At 38.3% G+C, this 14,503-nt stretch overlaps 1 protein-coding gene across 31 annotated transcripts in view; it reads left to right on the top strand.

Moving 5' to 3' along the window:
- The first annotated feature begins 4,675 nt into the window (after positions 1–4,675).
- Positions 4,676–14,503, top strand: part of MLIP (muscular LMNA interacting protein) — a 262,050-nt gene continuing 252,222 nt past the window's right edge. For 28 of the 31 annotated variants that reach the window (XM_080666525.1, XM_080666519.1, XM_080666535.1 and 25 more), the window contains exon 1: positions 4,676–4,841. In XM_080666525.1, the coding sequence (XP_080522651.1) occupies positions 4,779–4,841 (63 nt within the window). In that variant the 5' untranslated portion in view covers positions 4,676–4,778. The remainder of the gene's footprint in view (positions 4,842–14,503) is intronic. The other 3 variants (XM_080666515.1, XM_080666522.1, XM_080666521.1) reach the window with 3 other exon arrangements.

Raw genomic sequence — 14,503 nt, 5'->3', positions numbered from 1 at the left:
TTCCTGGAAAAAATAATACATTTCTAGTTTAGAAAGGAATTATAGATCTTCCTCTGATATTTAAAAAAATAGATTTATTCAGATAATCTCATAACATTTATTCTTTTAAAACATACATACAATTCAGTGATTTTTAATATATTCAGAGTTATGCAGTCATCATCACTATTTAGTTTCAGAATATTTTCATCACCCCAAAAAGAAACCCTATACTCATTTGCAACCTATTTTGCCCTTCTGGTAACACCTGGCAACCACAAATTATCTGTTTTTATGGATTTACCTACTCTGGACATTTCATATAAATGAATCTTATACTATGTGGCTTTTTGTGACCAGCTTCTTTCACTTATATTATCAAGGATCATCCATTTTTTGTATGTATCATTAATTCATTCTTTTTTATTGATGAATAGTGTGCCACACTATATAGATACATCACGTTTCACCATTCATATATTGGTAGATTTTTGTGTTGTTTCTAGCTTTTTACTATTATTACTAATGCTATCATGAATATTTGTGTACAAGTTTTTGTGTGGATATATGTTTTCACTTCTCATGTGGAATAGCTGGATCATGTCCATTTGATACAATTCCCTCCTATCTCACCCTCTTTCCCTTCCTCCCTCTTTCATTCTTTCCTTTCTCTTCCTCCCGCCCTCTTTCCTTTACAAGCATTTGTTAGTGCTTATAATATGTTTTTAGTGCCTGGATAAAGTGATGAACAAAGCACCCTCTGGTGCTTATACTCTAGTAGGAGACATGAACTGAAAATAAGTAGATAATGGATAAACTTGAATCATCATGTAAAATAATAAAATACCAGAGGCGATAAGAGCTATGAAGGCAACAACAGCAAATAAATGGACAGAAGGTTTGCTATTTTAGATGGGGTCATTGGGGAAGAGCTGGATGAAGTGAGAAGGGGGGCACATGACATGTGGGGAGAGAGCACAGCAATCAGAGGGAGGACCAGGTTTGTTGTGATTGATTAACAGAGAGGGGACCAGTGTGACTCAGTCTCTTCTGCTTGACCAGCAAGTGCATGAGGACTAGCTTTTGCATGGGCATATATTTTTTTTACATGTAACAATTTATTGGGGGTGGAGAGAAGAAGGGTCAGGTTGGTATTAAATTTATACTTAAACAAATGATGATGATGATTGAAAGGAAAATTGCCACGGTGATGATTGTAACCTTTTTAAATGTTTCCACCATACCCTCCTAAGAATCTTTCTTGTTTTTTGGGGAGTCTTTGGTAGTTGTTTGGAGATCATCTGTTCTGTCAATGAAGATACTCAGTTTTTGTTCACTTTCCAATATTTTATCAATACTTTTTTATATCAGACTAGAGGCCTGGTGCATGGGATTCGTGCACTGGTGGGGGGCGTGGCCTGTGGGGATCAGAGCTCCGCTCATTCCGGGCAGCCAAGTGGCTGTGGACCCGCCCTCTGAGTGGCTGCTCCCTGGTCCAGCATCTTTCGTGGAGTTGGAACACTCGCCTCTCCAGGGGACCTGGTCAGGGCCAGGCCCAGGGACAATAGCACTAAGAGGTGGTAGAGTAGGCCTCAGTCCCACGGCAGCCATGAACCCTCCTCCCAGCCTCTGGGGTCAGCTCTGCGAGCCTGGTAGTGGTGCTGCATGACATGTGGGCATCTGGAGGAGGTGGCAGGGAGCGAGGAGGAGGAGCCTGGAGTGAGGAGGTGACCAATTGCAGCCTGGGTTCCTGCCCGTTGGCCCGGGGTTCTCAGCGGGAGCAATCACTCATCCTGGTCAGCCAAGCAGCGCTCCCACTGTGGTAGTGCACTAACCACCAGGGGGCAGCTCCTGCATTGAGTGTCTGCCCCCTGGTGTTCAGTGTGCGTCATAGCAACTGGTCAACCAGTCATTCTGCCATTCGGTTGCTGGGCTTTTATTACATAGGATATTTAATTCCACAGTATCGATATTGAGCTGTCATCTTGATTTTTTGTTGTATTTCATTAGTCTGTTCAGCTGGATTTCAGGCAGTTCTGAATGATGCTTGTTATGTCCTTCAGTTGTAATTTTGATGTGGTTTTGGGAGGTTCTGAGAACTGCATTTACCTACACTGCCATCTGCATGGGCATACTTTTACTCAAGGAAACTCTTGTTCTTAAAACATACCTAACATATGTTAAACATATCTCTAAATGAATGGAGTAGATAGCATTCACCACGCATGCTGGTGCTGTTCCCCCACCCTCTCTTTTATGTCTGTGAGGAAACTGTTTGATCAGAGGCACTAATGTGCACAGTGGATAGGAGCTTGGGCCAGTGGCTTGACTGCCACCTGTTAGTTGTGTAACTGTGTCTAATTTTTTTAACTCTAAAATGGGCGTATTAGTTTGCTAGGGCTATGATAACCCATACCACAGACTTAAACAACAGAAATGCATTTCCTCATAGTTCTGGAGGCTGGAAGTCTAAGATCAAGGTGTTGTCAGGGTTGTTTTTTGTGAAGGCCACTCTCCTTGGCTTGTAGATGACCATCTTCTCCCGATGTCTTCCTTCTATGTGTATCTTTGTTCTAGTCTCTCTTTCTTTTTTTTATTCCTACTTTAAAAAAAAAATTTCTTTATTGATTAAGGTGTTACATATGTGTCCTTATTCCCCATTAACCCCCCCCACCCCCCCACTCATGCCCTCACCCCCCTGTTGTCTGTGTCCATTGGTTAGGCTTATATGCATGCATACAAATCCGTTGGTTGACCTCTCCCCCTGACCCCCACCCTCCCCTACTTTCCCTCTGAGGTTTGATGGTCTGATCTCTTACAAGGACACCAGTCATACTTGATCAAGGCCCACCTTAATAACCTCATTTTATCTTAATTACCTCTTTAAAGACCCTATCTTCAACTATAGTCTTATTCAGAGATATTGGGGGTTAGGACTTCACAAAATTTTTTTGGTGGGAGACACAATTTAGCCTTTAACAATGGAGAAAATAATAGTATCTACTGTCTAGAGTGGTTCTGAGAATTAATTGAAATAATATATGGAAAGGCTTGAAGCAGTTTCTGGCACATGGTGAGTGCTATAGAAAGGTGCTGTATACGAGTGTTACAACCCTGCTTATATCTCGTCACGCCTACATTATTTAAGGGAAGAAATGTAGACACTGTATCTTTTTAATTTTTATTTATTATTTTTAAAACATCTGTCTGCAACTAGGATAATCTCCGCCGGCTATAGGTACTCTGTGCATGTTTGTTGAATCCCAACTTTAAACCCTTCCACTGCCACTGGCACAGGCCTCCCATTATCACTATTCTCTTCATCTCCAACCAGCTCTGTGGGCCACCATCCCTCTACTCCTAACTGGATCCTGAATTCCCCTTTTGGGCATGAAACTAGCTAGAATTGAGTTTACTTTTGCATTCCTACTGTGCTTTTTTTTTTTTTCCCCTAGAGAGATTTTGGAGGTTCCATTTACATACAATTTCAATGATTGCCTTGCTTTTGACACAGGCCAGTCTTGCACTCTGATAAATCTAGATTTCAATTTCCAAACTTGTTAGGGCAACAGCTAACACGTATGAGTCCCTTTCTGGAATTCAGAGTTGAGCCAAAGAGGGAAGTCCCTTTTTCCCATGAATGTAATATAGGGTTTTTGAATTATGCTAAAGCAGGAATAGTTAGGCCTATTATATGTCCACTTCTGAAATCCTCAGCCCTTCCATCATGATGCAGAGTAGGCTTTAGCAACCCTGCCTGGCCACAGAGGACCAGCTACAATCACGCTAAAAGACAGAGCTTTAGAGCACATTACCTAAAATGTTTTCTTAAGAAGTAAAGAAAACACTGATAGGACATTTGAGTTAAGGTCAGAAACAGATGTTAATAGGACATTTTAAGCAGGTTGAGGGATTAAGCCAGCATAGAGATCAGTCTTAGCTGACTCTGAACGCCTTTTTATTTTTTATTGCCCTCCACATATCTGGATTGCTGTAAAAACAACAGGGAGAGTTAATTACCAGCAAGCTACACAATTCATTTTCTTTAAGGCATGCAACAATTTCTAAAGAATTCTGAAAACATTTGTTCCATTCGAGATATAAATTTCATCTCTTATCTCTTAACTTTGTTTCCAGTAGAAAAGCCAGAACAAAATCAGTTTTTGTGAAAAGAAACATGACTGTTATTTCATTTGGCAACACCCTTTGAATATATGTGTGTGGGTCTTAATACTTATAATTACTTATCCTTTGCTCTTTCCCTTTAATTGACTTTTAAAAGTTTTGAGTACCAAATAATACATAAATGCCTGGACTATCAGGACAAAAATTGAAATTTGAGAGACTAAGACTGGCTGATTCATATTTGCTATATGACCATCGCATTAGTCCTTTACAACTGATTTATTAGGCCTGCATTCTAAAGTGTATTTTATTCTTCTCCAAAGGCAGTTAATGAATTCTTTGACAGTGGCTATTTGTCACACACATCTTCCTTCATTCAGAGAACCTAACCTGTTGGAATATTCTCCTGTTGAAGAGTTTGCTTTTATATCTAGTGACATTTATCTTTATCTAAGGCCAGCTGCCTGACTCCTCTTCAGTGCTCTGTTTATGGGGCTTGGACTTCTATAAATGGAAACACTAGCTAACCCGAAATTATCGCCAGGGCTTCCTGATAGTGTCCTGGGCTTTCACAACTTGGAGTGTCTTGCAATATCTAACATGTAAGCACGTCACATCATTTTCTAGACAGAATCTGAATCTCTCTTTTTCTGTTTCTCTCTCTCTTAATCATCATGGAATTTGAAAAGCATGAAAAAGGAAGCGTATTAAATGAGAATTTAGAGGAGAAATTGACGGTAAGATCTGTGAGATTTGGCCTGTACAGATTTATAACATAATTGTCAGAGTGAAGAAGCAGCCGCCACAGATTGGAAAAGTTGTGTTAGCCAGTCTGTTTTTTCATGTTTTCATGGTCAACAACCTTGAAGTGGAGAATTCCATGGGCTTTAGAAAAAATAATGTATTAAAGTTATTAAAATTTTTTCATTAGTAGAATATGGGCAAAGTTGATTTAGTTAAATGATGTGCTTTACTTTCATTTAAAAAACCAGAATCAATTTATTTTGAGCCCTTGTTATGATTGCCTCAATACTGGAAAATTATTTTATTTGTTGATATAAAGCTTAGCAAATATTCATAGTCTAATTTCTCCTGGAGATACTAGGAATGTATATCAAGGAAAATATATCAGTATTATTGAATATTTTAATGTTTTATGGAATAAGTTAATGAACTTCTAATGTAAGGATAAAGTTAACAGATAGTTATTATTTATTTGCCCTAAAAGTTATAAAAGTAACTTTATCTTGATGCTAAAAAATTAATATCAGTGAACTATTGTGGTCAACTATATTTGCTCAGACAAATATGCTATAACCTTGAGCAGAATCATGGTTCACCTGATGGACATAGGAGGCTAATTATATTTGTAAATTTACTGTTAATGGTAGAACAGAACATGGCTAATATTAATAGTCGTGCAAGTAGCAAAACGTAAAACCATATCGATGATAAAACCATGGTTTCTTAAACTGATGAGAATGCATTGTTCTGGATGCCTGAGGTTGAGATTTATGCACTGTTAATGATATTAATACTTGAATTATGAAAAGAAGAACCTTATTGAGTTAAAACTCTTAAACTATATTAGAACTTTAAGGTCTTAAAGAAATATATTGGATTAAAATATAACCTTCACTTAAAGGATTTAGGTCATAATTTTGAATATCAATTGTGGACCTCTATTCCACATGGTTGTCTAAACATGTAATGGCCACAGACTATTTTGCTTTTTGACTGTTTTTAAAAGCCATATATTATTGTAGAACTAATGAGGGGTTTTAAGTCAGAAAGGTGTGGGTGACAATTCTTACATCCCAGCTTCTAAGTGTAGGACTGTGGGGTTTCCTTTAAGCTTTCTGAGTCTAAGTTAATGTACTTGTGAGTCAGGGAACAGTAATACCTAATTTGAAGGCTGTTTGAGGATTAAAAACTATAATGTATGTGAAATCCCTAGACTGAGCCTGTGATTTGCAATATGTTTCGGCCTGACTTTCTTTGAAAGAACATACCCAAAGTTTACTAATAAAGAAAGAGAAAACTGAAATGCATTTCAAAGTAAAAGAACATTTCAGATATGCTAACCATAAAGATTTGCTTAATAATAATAAAACCTTTATGGAACCAGATAGACAGTAAGTGCATGAATAAAGAGTTGCTGTATGTTAGTGTGAAATTTGACCTAGATTTTTCTAGCAATGTTTTACAAGAAATTTTGCAAGTAAACATAGTGGACTTGGGGCAAGAGAAAAAAAGTGAAAATGATCTCTTATTATTTGAAGTGATTTGATGTATAAACATTTCAAAGGTCAGACTTTCTGCATTCCTGACTCTACCTGAAACACAGCTATCAATCTAGAAGTGAGAACCTCCCTTGGAGAAAGTAGCACAAAATTTATGAACATTCTCGGGATGAGAGGCCCAGTGCTAGCCTCTGATTAACTTCCAGAAGATTGGAGAAAATGTGGGACAGATCAGAAGGCATGAGGACATCTAATCTGCACTGAGAAGGGACGGTTCTCAGCAGGGAGGGAATGTATTAAAGTTCAGTATTTGGGGCAATTGCCTGTACAAAGAGAACTAGATCCATAACTCAAACACTTTTCAGATATAGAAATTCTGAAAACACTGTTAGCTTATGTGCAGTATCTCTACATAAGAGCTGAAAAATAGATGTCTTTGAAAGATTTTAATAGACATTATTTTAGTTAAACACTTTGTCTGTTTTTGTGAATAAATATTCCAAAACTTCAACTCATGGAGCAGTGTATTCCTTGCTAAAACCAATTAATATAGTATGATTGGCTAGATTGTGAATATAGTTTCAAATGTAGTTTTGTGAAATTTAGTAAGTTCTGAAAATTATTACATTTATTTTAAATAGTTTATGAAGATGTTGTTTTGAAAAGGTCAGAATATTTTGCCATTAAAATATTTAAATATAATACTGTTGAGTTATAATATGCATCTTGTTTAAATTTAAAGGTGTATTTATAAAGGTCATTATCATGAACAATGTTCTAGTACATAACAATTAAACAATACGCATAGTTAGCTTTGTTTGAAAAAACTTTTAAATATATGATTTGTAGCAAGTAAGAAAATCAGTGGTCAGGAGGTTTAAAAAAACTTTCAGTTCATTCTACCCAAAGATATAGACAAAAATAAATTAGGTTTCTTTAGTACATATGCAATGTGGATTGTACCTTGTGAATTGCTACCTTTAGCTATTGACTTTTTGCCCTTAATTTGTTGCTCTTTGGTGATTAAAAGTTGATTTCTGGGTGCTTGACAATTGAAGGTTCCACTTTTACATCCATTCATCAATTGATAATTAAAAAATAATATTATGAATCTCAAATCATTCAAAATGTCCTAAATTTACCAATGCCAATCTAAATTGTGTTGAATATTTTAGTAAAATTTGATTCTGCAAAGCCAGATTATATGAAAAGTCATTTTTTGGAGAGGGTGGAGGAGGGAAAGGGGGCTATTTTGTAACAACACTGTTCAGTTTTGTTGATTCCACAATGATTGGTGTTCGTGCTGAATGGATCTTTTGTTTTTTCTGGTCAGGCTTGAATAACCATTGTATCATGTGTCTCCCAAAATATGCTTCTTGGAACTCTGATTTTCCAGCTGCCTCAGAAAGAGATGCTGTGGTCTATTCTCAAGAACATTTATGAAACTCTGTGTAGGGAATTCACTAGGCAGTATATTTCCCCATGGAGACTCATACTGTATTCTAACATGCTGGAGGCTAGGAAACCCTCTGGAGATTAATTTAGTGTTTGTTAAATTCCTTACCAATATAGTGCTTTGTAATATGTGTATGCAGTGACAGTGAATATTTTAAGTAGTGTTCTCTGGAACACACTTTAAAATGATGTGACAACATAGTAATTGTCTAATTTTATTTGTGAGTTGCATTTTCAGAATAATGATACACAGGACAATAAATTCAAGCTGGGAGCCATTTATATCTATAACATGAAGTTATTTCTGGAATAATTTTAAAAAATAAGAACCTGTCTATTTAGTACATTTTAATAAATGAGTAAAATTGAGTCAAGAAATTCTGACTGCTTTCCAAACTCTTTTTCTTTTACATTATTAAATGCATCAACAAAGAATTTCACTTACATTTATCTTCATCTGAAATATCTTAATGAAAAGGAATAATTCACATATTAATAAAAAGGATCATGCACCTCAGGGCATTCTGACATAATGGTTTTTCTAAGAGATAAGACAAACATATCTCACGCATATTTTAATAATTTCTATCATATTCGTATAATATGTCTCAAGAGACAATTCCATCTTCCCAAGTAATAAATTTTTAATAAACATCACAAAAATAATGATAATAAGGGGATGTCATCCAGCTCCCTTTATATTGAGTTTTGGTAGACACAAATCAAAACAGTAGATAATTTCTGAATATCATAAATATTACTTTATTGAGTAAAAGTAACTGAGTTTGAGAAATAAATTATGTAATCTGACAGTTTTTTAAACAGGGTGTATCTCAAATTCGAAGCTGAAAACATTTTAAATAATAGAATTTTTACTTTTTACATTTAAAATATTTTTAATTTATTTTGATCCTGATGGTGGAAGCCTTATTCAATGATATATAAATTTTCTTATGATCTCACAAAAAATTTTGAGATTATGCCACTTCATCTTTAATAGTACAATGAAAAAAAAAAGAAATTGAAGAAAATACTGTGGATAAAGTGTAGAAACACAGAAAAAGGAAATATGCATTTTAAAATTCTGTGATAATTCAGTGAAACATAGCTCTTTAAATTAGGTTAAATTAGTTATTAATTCATAGCTTAATTAATACAAATGAAATTAATTATTTACTAGAAGAGATCTGTTGCAAACAAAAAACATGGAACTAGCACTTTGGTTATAATTCCCGAAGTTATTATCTGCTGACAAGTTAAAAATGTTAGGGAGCATCTTCAGAGATGCAGCCTAGTGTCTATAAGAAATGTCCTAAAAACCCCCCAAAATAAGTCTTTCAAATCAATACATGTTTCTGAATGCCTATTTTGAGCAAGACAGGGTACTAAGAGCTGCAATGGAAACACACATGCTAAAGTCTTGGCCATCAAGGAGACTATTATGTTTTTTTAAATTCTTTATTGTTTAAAGTATTATATATAGTATTACATATGTCTCATTTTCTCCCCATTGACCTATCCCCAGCCACCCCCATCCCCCCAGCACATGCCCTCAGCCCCCCTACTGTCTGTGTCCATTGATTATGCTTATACTAGTATGCATGCATACAAGTCCTTTGGTTGATCTCTTACTCCTCCCCCCCTCCCCCCGCACCCTCCCCTGACTTTCTTCTGAAGTTTGATGGTCTGTTCGATGTTTCTCTGTCTCTGGATCTGTTTTTATTCATCAGTTTATGTTGTTCATTATATTCCACAAATGAGTGAGATCATGTGATATTTATCTTTCTCTGACTGGCTTATTTCGCTTAGCTCTCCATGTCCATCCATGCTGTTGTGAATGGTAAGAGTTCTTTCTTTTTTTACAGCAGCATAGTATTCCATTGTGTAGATGCACCACTGGTTTTTAATCCACTCATCTGCTGATGGGCACGTAGGCTGTTTCCAAATCTTAGCTATTGTACATTATGCTGCTATGAACATAGGGGTGCATAATGTCCTTTCTGATTGGTGTTTCTGATTTCTTGGGATATATTCCTAGAAGTGGGATTACTGGGTCAAATGGGAGTTCCATTTTTAATTTTTTTGAGGAAACTCCATACTGTTGTCCACAGTGACTACACCAGTCTGCATTTCCATCAGTAGTGCAAGAGGGTTCCTTTGGTTATAAGGACACCCTCACCAGCACTTGTTGTTTGTTGATTTGTTAATGATAGCCATTCTGACAGGTGTGAGATCTCATTGTTGTTTTGATTTGCATCTCTCAGATGATGTGAATTTGAGCATGTTTTCATATGTCTCTTGGACTTCCATATGTCCACTTTCAAAAAGTGTCTAAGTCCTTTGTCTATTTTTTGATTGGCTTGTTTATCTTCCTTTTGTTAGGATGTATGAATTCCCTATAACTTTTGGAAATTAGGCCCTTCTCGGATAAAACATTGGCAAATATATTCTCCCATTCAGTCAGCTTTCTTGTTGTTTTGTTGATGATTTCTTTTGAGAATATTATATTTTGATTATGAAATAATAATGGTAAGTTTTATTAGCTTGGGAATATTCTAAGTGGACCAAATAAAAACATTCCAAATTCATTTTTTTCTCACATAGATTTACAACAGCAAGTCTATAATTATTCATCAGAATGTTTTAACAAAGGGAGCCATTTTAAAGCATTTTATGTAGTAACATATTTTTTTTCCATCATAATATTTTCAATGGGAGGAGGTCATTGAGAGGATGTGACCACTGGTTGACCCATGATTTGGACCCTGGGCAATAAGAGGCTCCCCCCAACTCCTGTTCTTGGAATGTACATTAGTCACCCCACCGTTCCTACAGTGGGAGCTGTTTTCAAAGACATGGTCATGAGAGTAAGGTATTGTTGAGAACATCTGGATGACTTAGAGGACTGAACCCAGTTAAAAACCTCTACATAAACTTTTAAGATTCTGGTGGGCAGGTGCAGAAATCTACTTGTCTTGTGGCTGCCCAAGATAAGCTTCATATGTAAGTTCCCTTGCTTATTAAACCTACCATCTACCAATCTGGAGTGGTCTGCTTTCCATGTCTCCTTGTTCTTCATGTAAGGGGGCCAGTTTGCTAGTAGGCCTTCCTTTGCCTGACTGCCGACACCAGCTTCCCTGTGGCACCCAGGACCCAGGCTTCCCTCCAGCCACCAGCAGGCACCTGGGACCCAGGCTTCCTTCGCAGCCCTGGTTTCATCCGAAAGGACGGAAGGATGTCCAGAAGGATGTCTAGTCTAATTAGCAGGAAGCTCCCAATTTTTTACAACTGACATCTACATCTATTTTTATTTTTCTAACTGTATCTCAACAGAATAGTTGTTACAGGTACTCAGTAAGCACTGACACACCTGAAGAAAAAATTTATATTGCTGTTGTTTCTGATGTGTAATTTAGAGATTATTTTCCGTAGGGCATGAATGTTGTTTCTGATCTATACATAATTCCTGACAAGATAACATCCTATCTAATAAAAGAGTAATATGCAAATTAACCATCACTCTGCTACACCCACAAGCCAATCAGGAGCCAGTATGCAAATTAACCCAACCAAGATGGCTACGGCCACAGAGCAAGCCAGGAGGCTTGGGTTTCCCTGGCAATGGAGGAAGCCAAGCTTTCTGCACACCCTGGCCAGACCAGGCCTCCACTCAAGGCTACAAAGTTTCAATTATAGAAGATAAATAAATCCCAACAAAAATGGTGGCAGCCACGGAGCTGGAAAGAGCGGGAGGCTTGAGTTGTCCCCGGCGATAGAGGAAGCCAAGCTCCCGCAGTCCTGGCCTGCCTTAGCCTCTGCTACAAAGTTTCAATTATAGAAGATAAATAAATCCCAACAAAAATGGCTGTGGCCATGGAGCGAGCAGGAGGCTTGGCTCTGCTCAAGGCTACAAAGTTTCAATTATAGAAGATGAATAAATCCCAGATACCAGGGCCTCCACTTGGGTCACTGGGGGTCATGGCCAGCCTGCAAACCACCACAGGCCCCTCGCCCAGGCCACCCCATGCCCCAAGGGAACCCCCACCCTGATCGGGGACACCCTTCAGGGCAAACCAGTGGCCCCCACCTGTGCACCAGGCCTCTGTCCTATCTAATAAAAGAGTGATATGCAAACTGACCATCACTCCAACACACAAGATGGCTGCCCCCATGTGGACACAAGATGGCCACCACCAGATGGCCAGCAGTGGAGGGAAGTTGGGGGTGACCAGGCCTGCAGGGAAGGGCAGTTGGGAGGGACCCAGGCCTGCAGGGAAGGGCAGTTGGGGGGGACCCAGGCCTGCAGGGGAGAGCAGTTGGATGGAACAGGCCTGCAGGGGAGGGCAGTTAGGGGCAAACAGGCTGGCAAGGGAGCAGTTAGGCATCAATCAGGCTGGCAGGGGAGTGGTTAGGGTGTTATCAGACTGGCAGGCAGAAGCAGTTAGGGGCAATCAGGAAGGTAGGCAGGTGAGCAGTTTGGAGCCAGCAGTCCTGGATTGTGAGAGGGATGTCCGATTGCCCGTTTAGGCCCGATCCTACTCGGATTGGGCCTAAATGGGCAGTTGGACATCCCTTGAGGGGTCCCAGATTGGAGAGGGTGCAGGCTGGGCTGAGGGACACTCCCTCCCCCCCCGTGCACAAATTTCGTGCACTGGGCCTCTAGTCATATAATAAAATAAGTGGTGAATTTAGGGTCTTAAGTTTCTGGAGGTACGGTACTAGATTTATGTATCTTTATATCACAACTAGAGGCCCGATGCATGAAATTCGTGCAAGAGTAGGCCTTCCTTTGCCTGACAGCCGACACCAGCTTCCCTGTGGCACCCGGGACCCAGGCTTCCCTCTAGCCACCAGCAGGCACCTGGGACCCAGGCTTCCTTCGCAGCCCTGGTTTCATCCGAAAGGACGGAAGGATGTCCAGAAGGATGTCTAGTCTAATTAGCATATTATGCTCTTATTATTATAGATTGATTGCCCTGGATCCTTAATAAACTAATTTGGTAGATCAAAATGAAGGAAAGATGAAAACAAACCAACAATGACATTTCCTTTTCTTTGGCATTTGATTATTTTGGAAACCTTCCATTTCTCTGCCACTTGTAAGAGTGGACCAATGACTCTTGTATGTTCTGGATTTTACTGATAAAGTTGCATGGAATGCCAATTTTGTCTGCATGGCCATTTTGATGGTAGGGGATGTGAATTCATTTGTTCCCAAACTTTAGTCCCTTATGCTGCTGACTCATGTTTGCTTTTATGGGAGACACTATCATGGAGAATGGTAGGCATTTGGGCATCTTTAAGAATGCTGCTGGTCTCTCTAACATATTTGTGGTACTTAACAGGATGGCCTATTCATCAACAGTTATATTTTGAATTTATTATTCCCTTTTCTCCATAGAGGACGAGAGCTCTATAATAAGTTGACATTTAAAATACTCTGTGGAAATAATTATTTAAAAAAACACACAGATGGGCAGTGATGAACAAAATTTTATGGTTAGTGCCTCAATAAGTATCTTTCAACAGGAAGGCAAGTAGAAGAAATTCAGAACTAGGATGCTCTGAAGTTCTGAGCTCAGTGTTGCATATAAAATTTTAGTATGATTAATTTATTTCCTTTTCTAAGGGAGCTAAGAACTCTCTGAGGAGTCAGTAAATTGGACATAGGATTCATCAGTCTGTACCTGGTATTAGAGAGTTGACCGATAATGTTTTCCACAGAATTGAGACATCCCTCAAGCATTACAAGTAATAATATTCGGGTTTTACTCCACTGATGATGTATAGTTGCAAAGAGAAACCATAAACCCCAATCATTTGGCAGGTCAAAGTTGAAAAACTAAATAATTGGTCTTAAATCTTTCTTTGCATAAGAAATAATTCCACCCTGACCTCTTTCTGGCCTCCTCTTCACAGAGCCAATAACAAATACATTTTTATAAGGTAAAAATTATTTTATTTTTTAAATTGAATTTATAAAGAGCTTATAAAACTCAATACCAAAAAACCCAAACAATCCAATTAAGAAATATACAAACGACCTGAATATACACTTCTCCAAAGAGGACACACAGATGGCCAATAGACACATGAAAGGATGCTCAATGTCACTAATCAACAAAATTTAAAAAAATACCTGAAGAATCTGCAGCATGAAATTTAAAAAAGGAGGAAGGGGGTGAGATGCCATGATAATGGTGGACTACGGGGATCAATGAGAAATTACTAAGCAGTGGGAATTGAAGTCATAATGGGCATAATTGCAGAATGATGAGTTTTGCATAATGTAGAATGATAAATTGCAGAATGATGATAATGGAGAAATGATGAGTTAGGGCAGGTGAGTGCATGCAGGTGTTCTGGGTACCATCCTAAATTTCTATGAGAACTGAAACAAAGAGCCCATGCCTTTGTGTGTGTGTGTGTGGCGGGGGGTGAGGACTTCTTCCAGAGAAGAGGCCTCCATCTTTTCCTAAGAGCCATCTAGTATGGTAAAAAGCATTTTGTATCTGAGTCTAGGACAGTGGTTGGCAAACTGCGGCTCGTGAGCCACATGCGGCTCCTTGGCCCCTTGTGTGTGGCTCTTTCACAAAATACCACGGCCTGGGCGAGTCTATTTTGAAGAAGGGGTGTTAGAAGAAGTTTAAGTTTAAAAAATTTGGCTCTCAAAAGAAATTTCAATCGTTGTACTGTTGATA

The sequence above is a fragment of the Plecotus auritus genome (genome assembly GCF_963455305.1).
Source record: "Plecotus auritus genome assembly, chromosome: 4".
NCBI classification, from domain to species: domain Eukaryota; kingdom Metazoa; phylum Chordata; class Mammalia; order Chiroptera; family Vespertilionidae; genus Plecotus; species Plecotus auritus.
The sequence above is the reverse complement of the archived record's forward strand: the minus strand, read 5'-3'. Positions and strand labels throughout refer to the sequence as shown.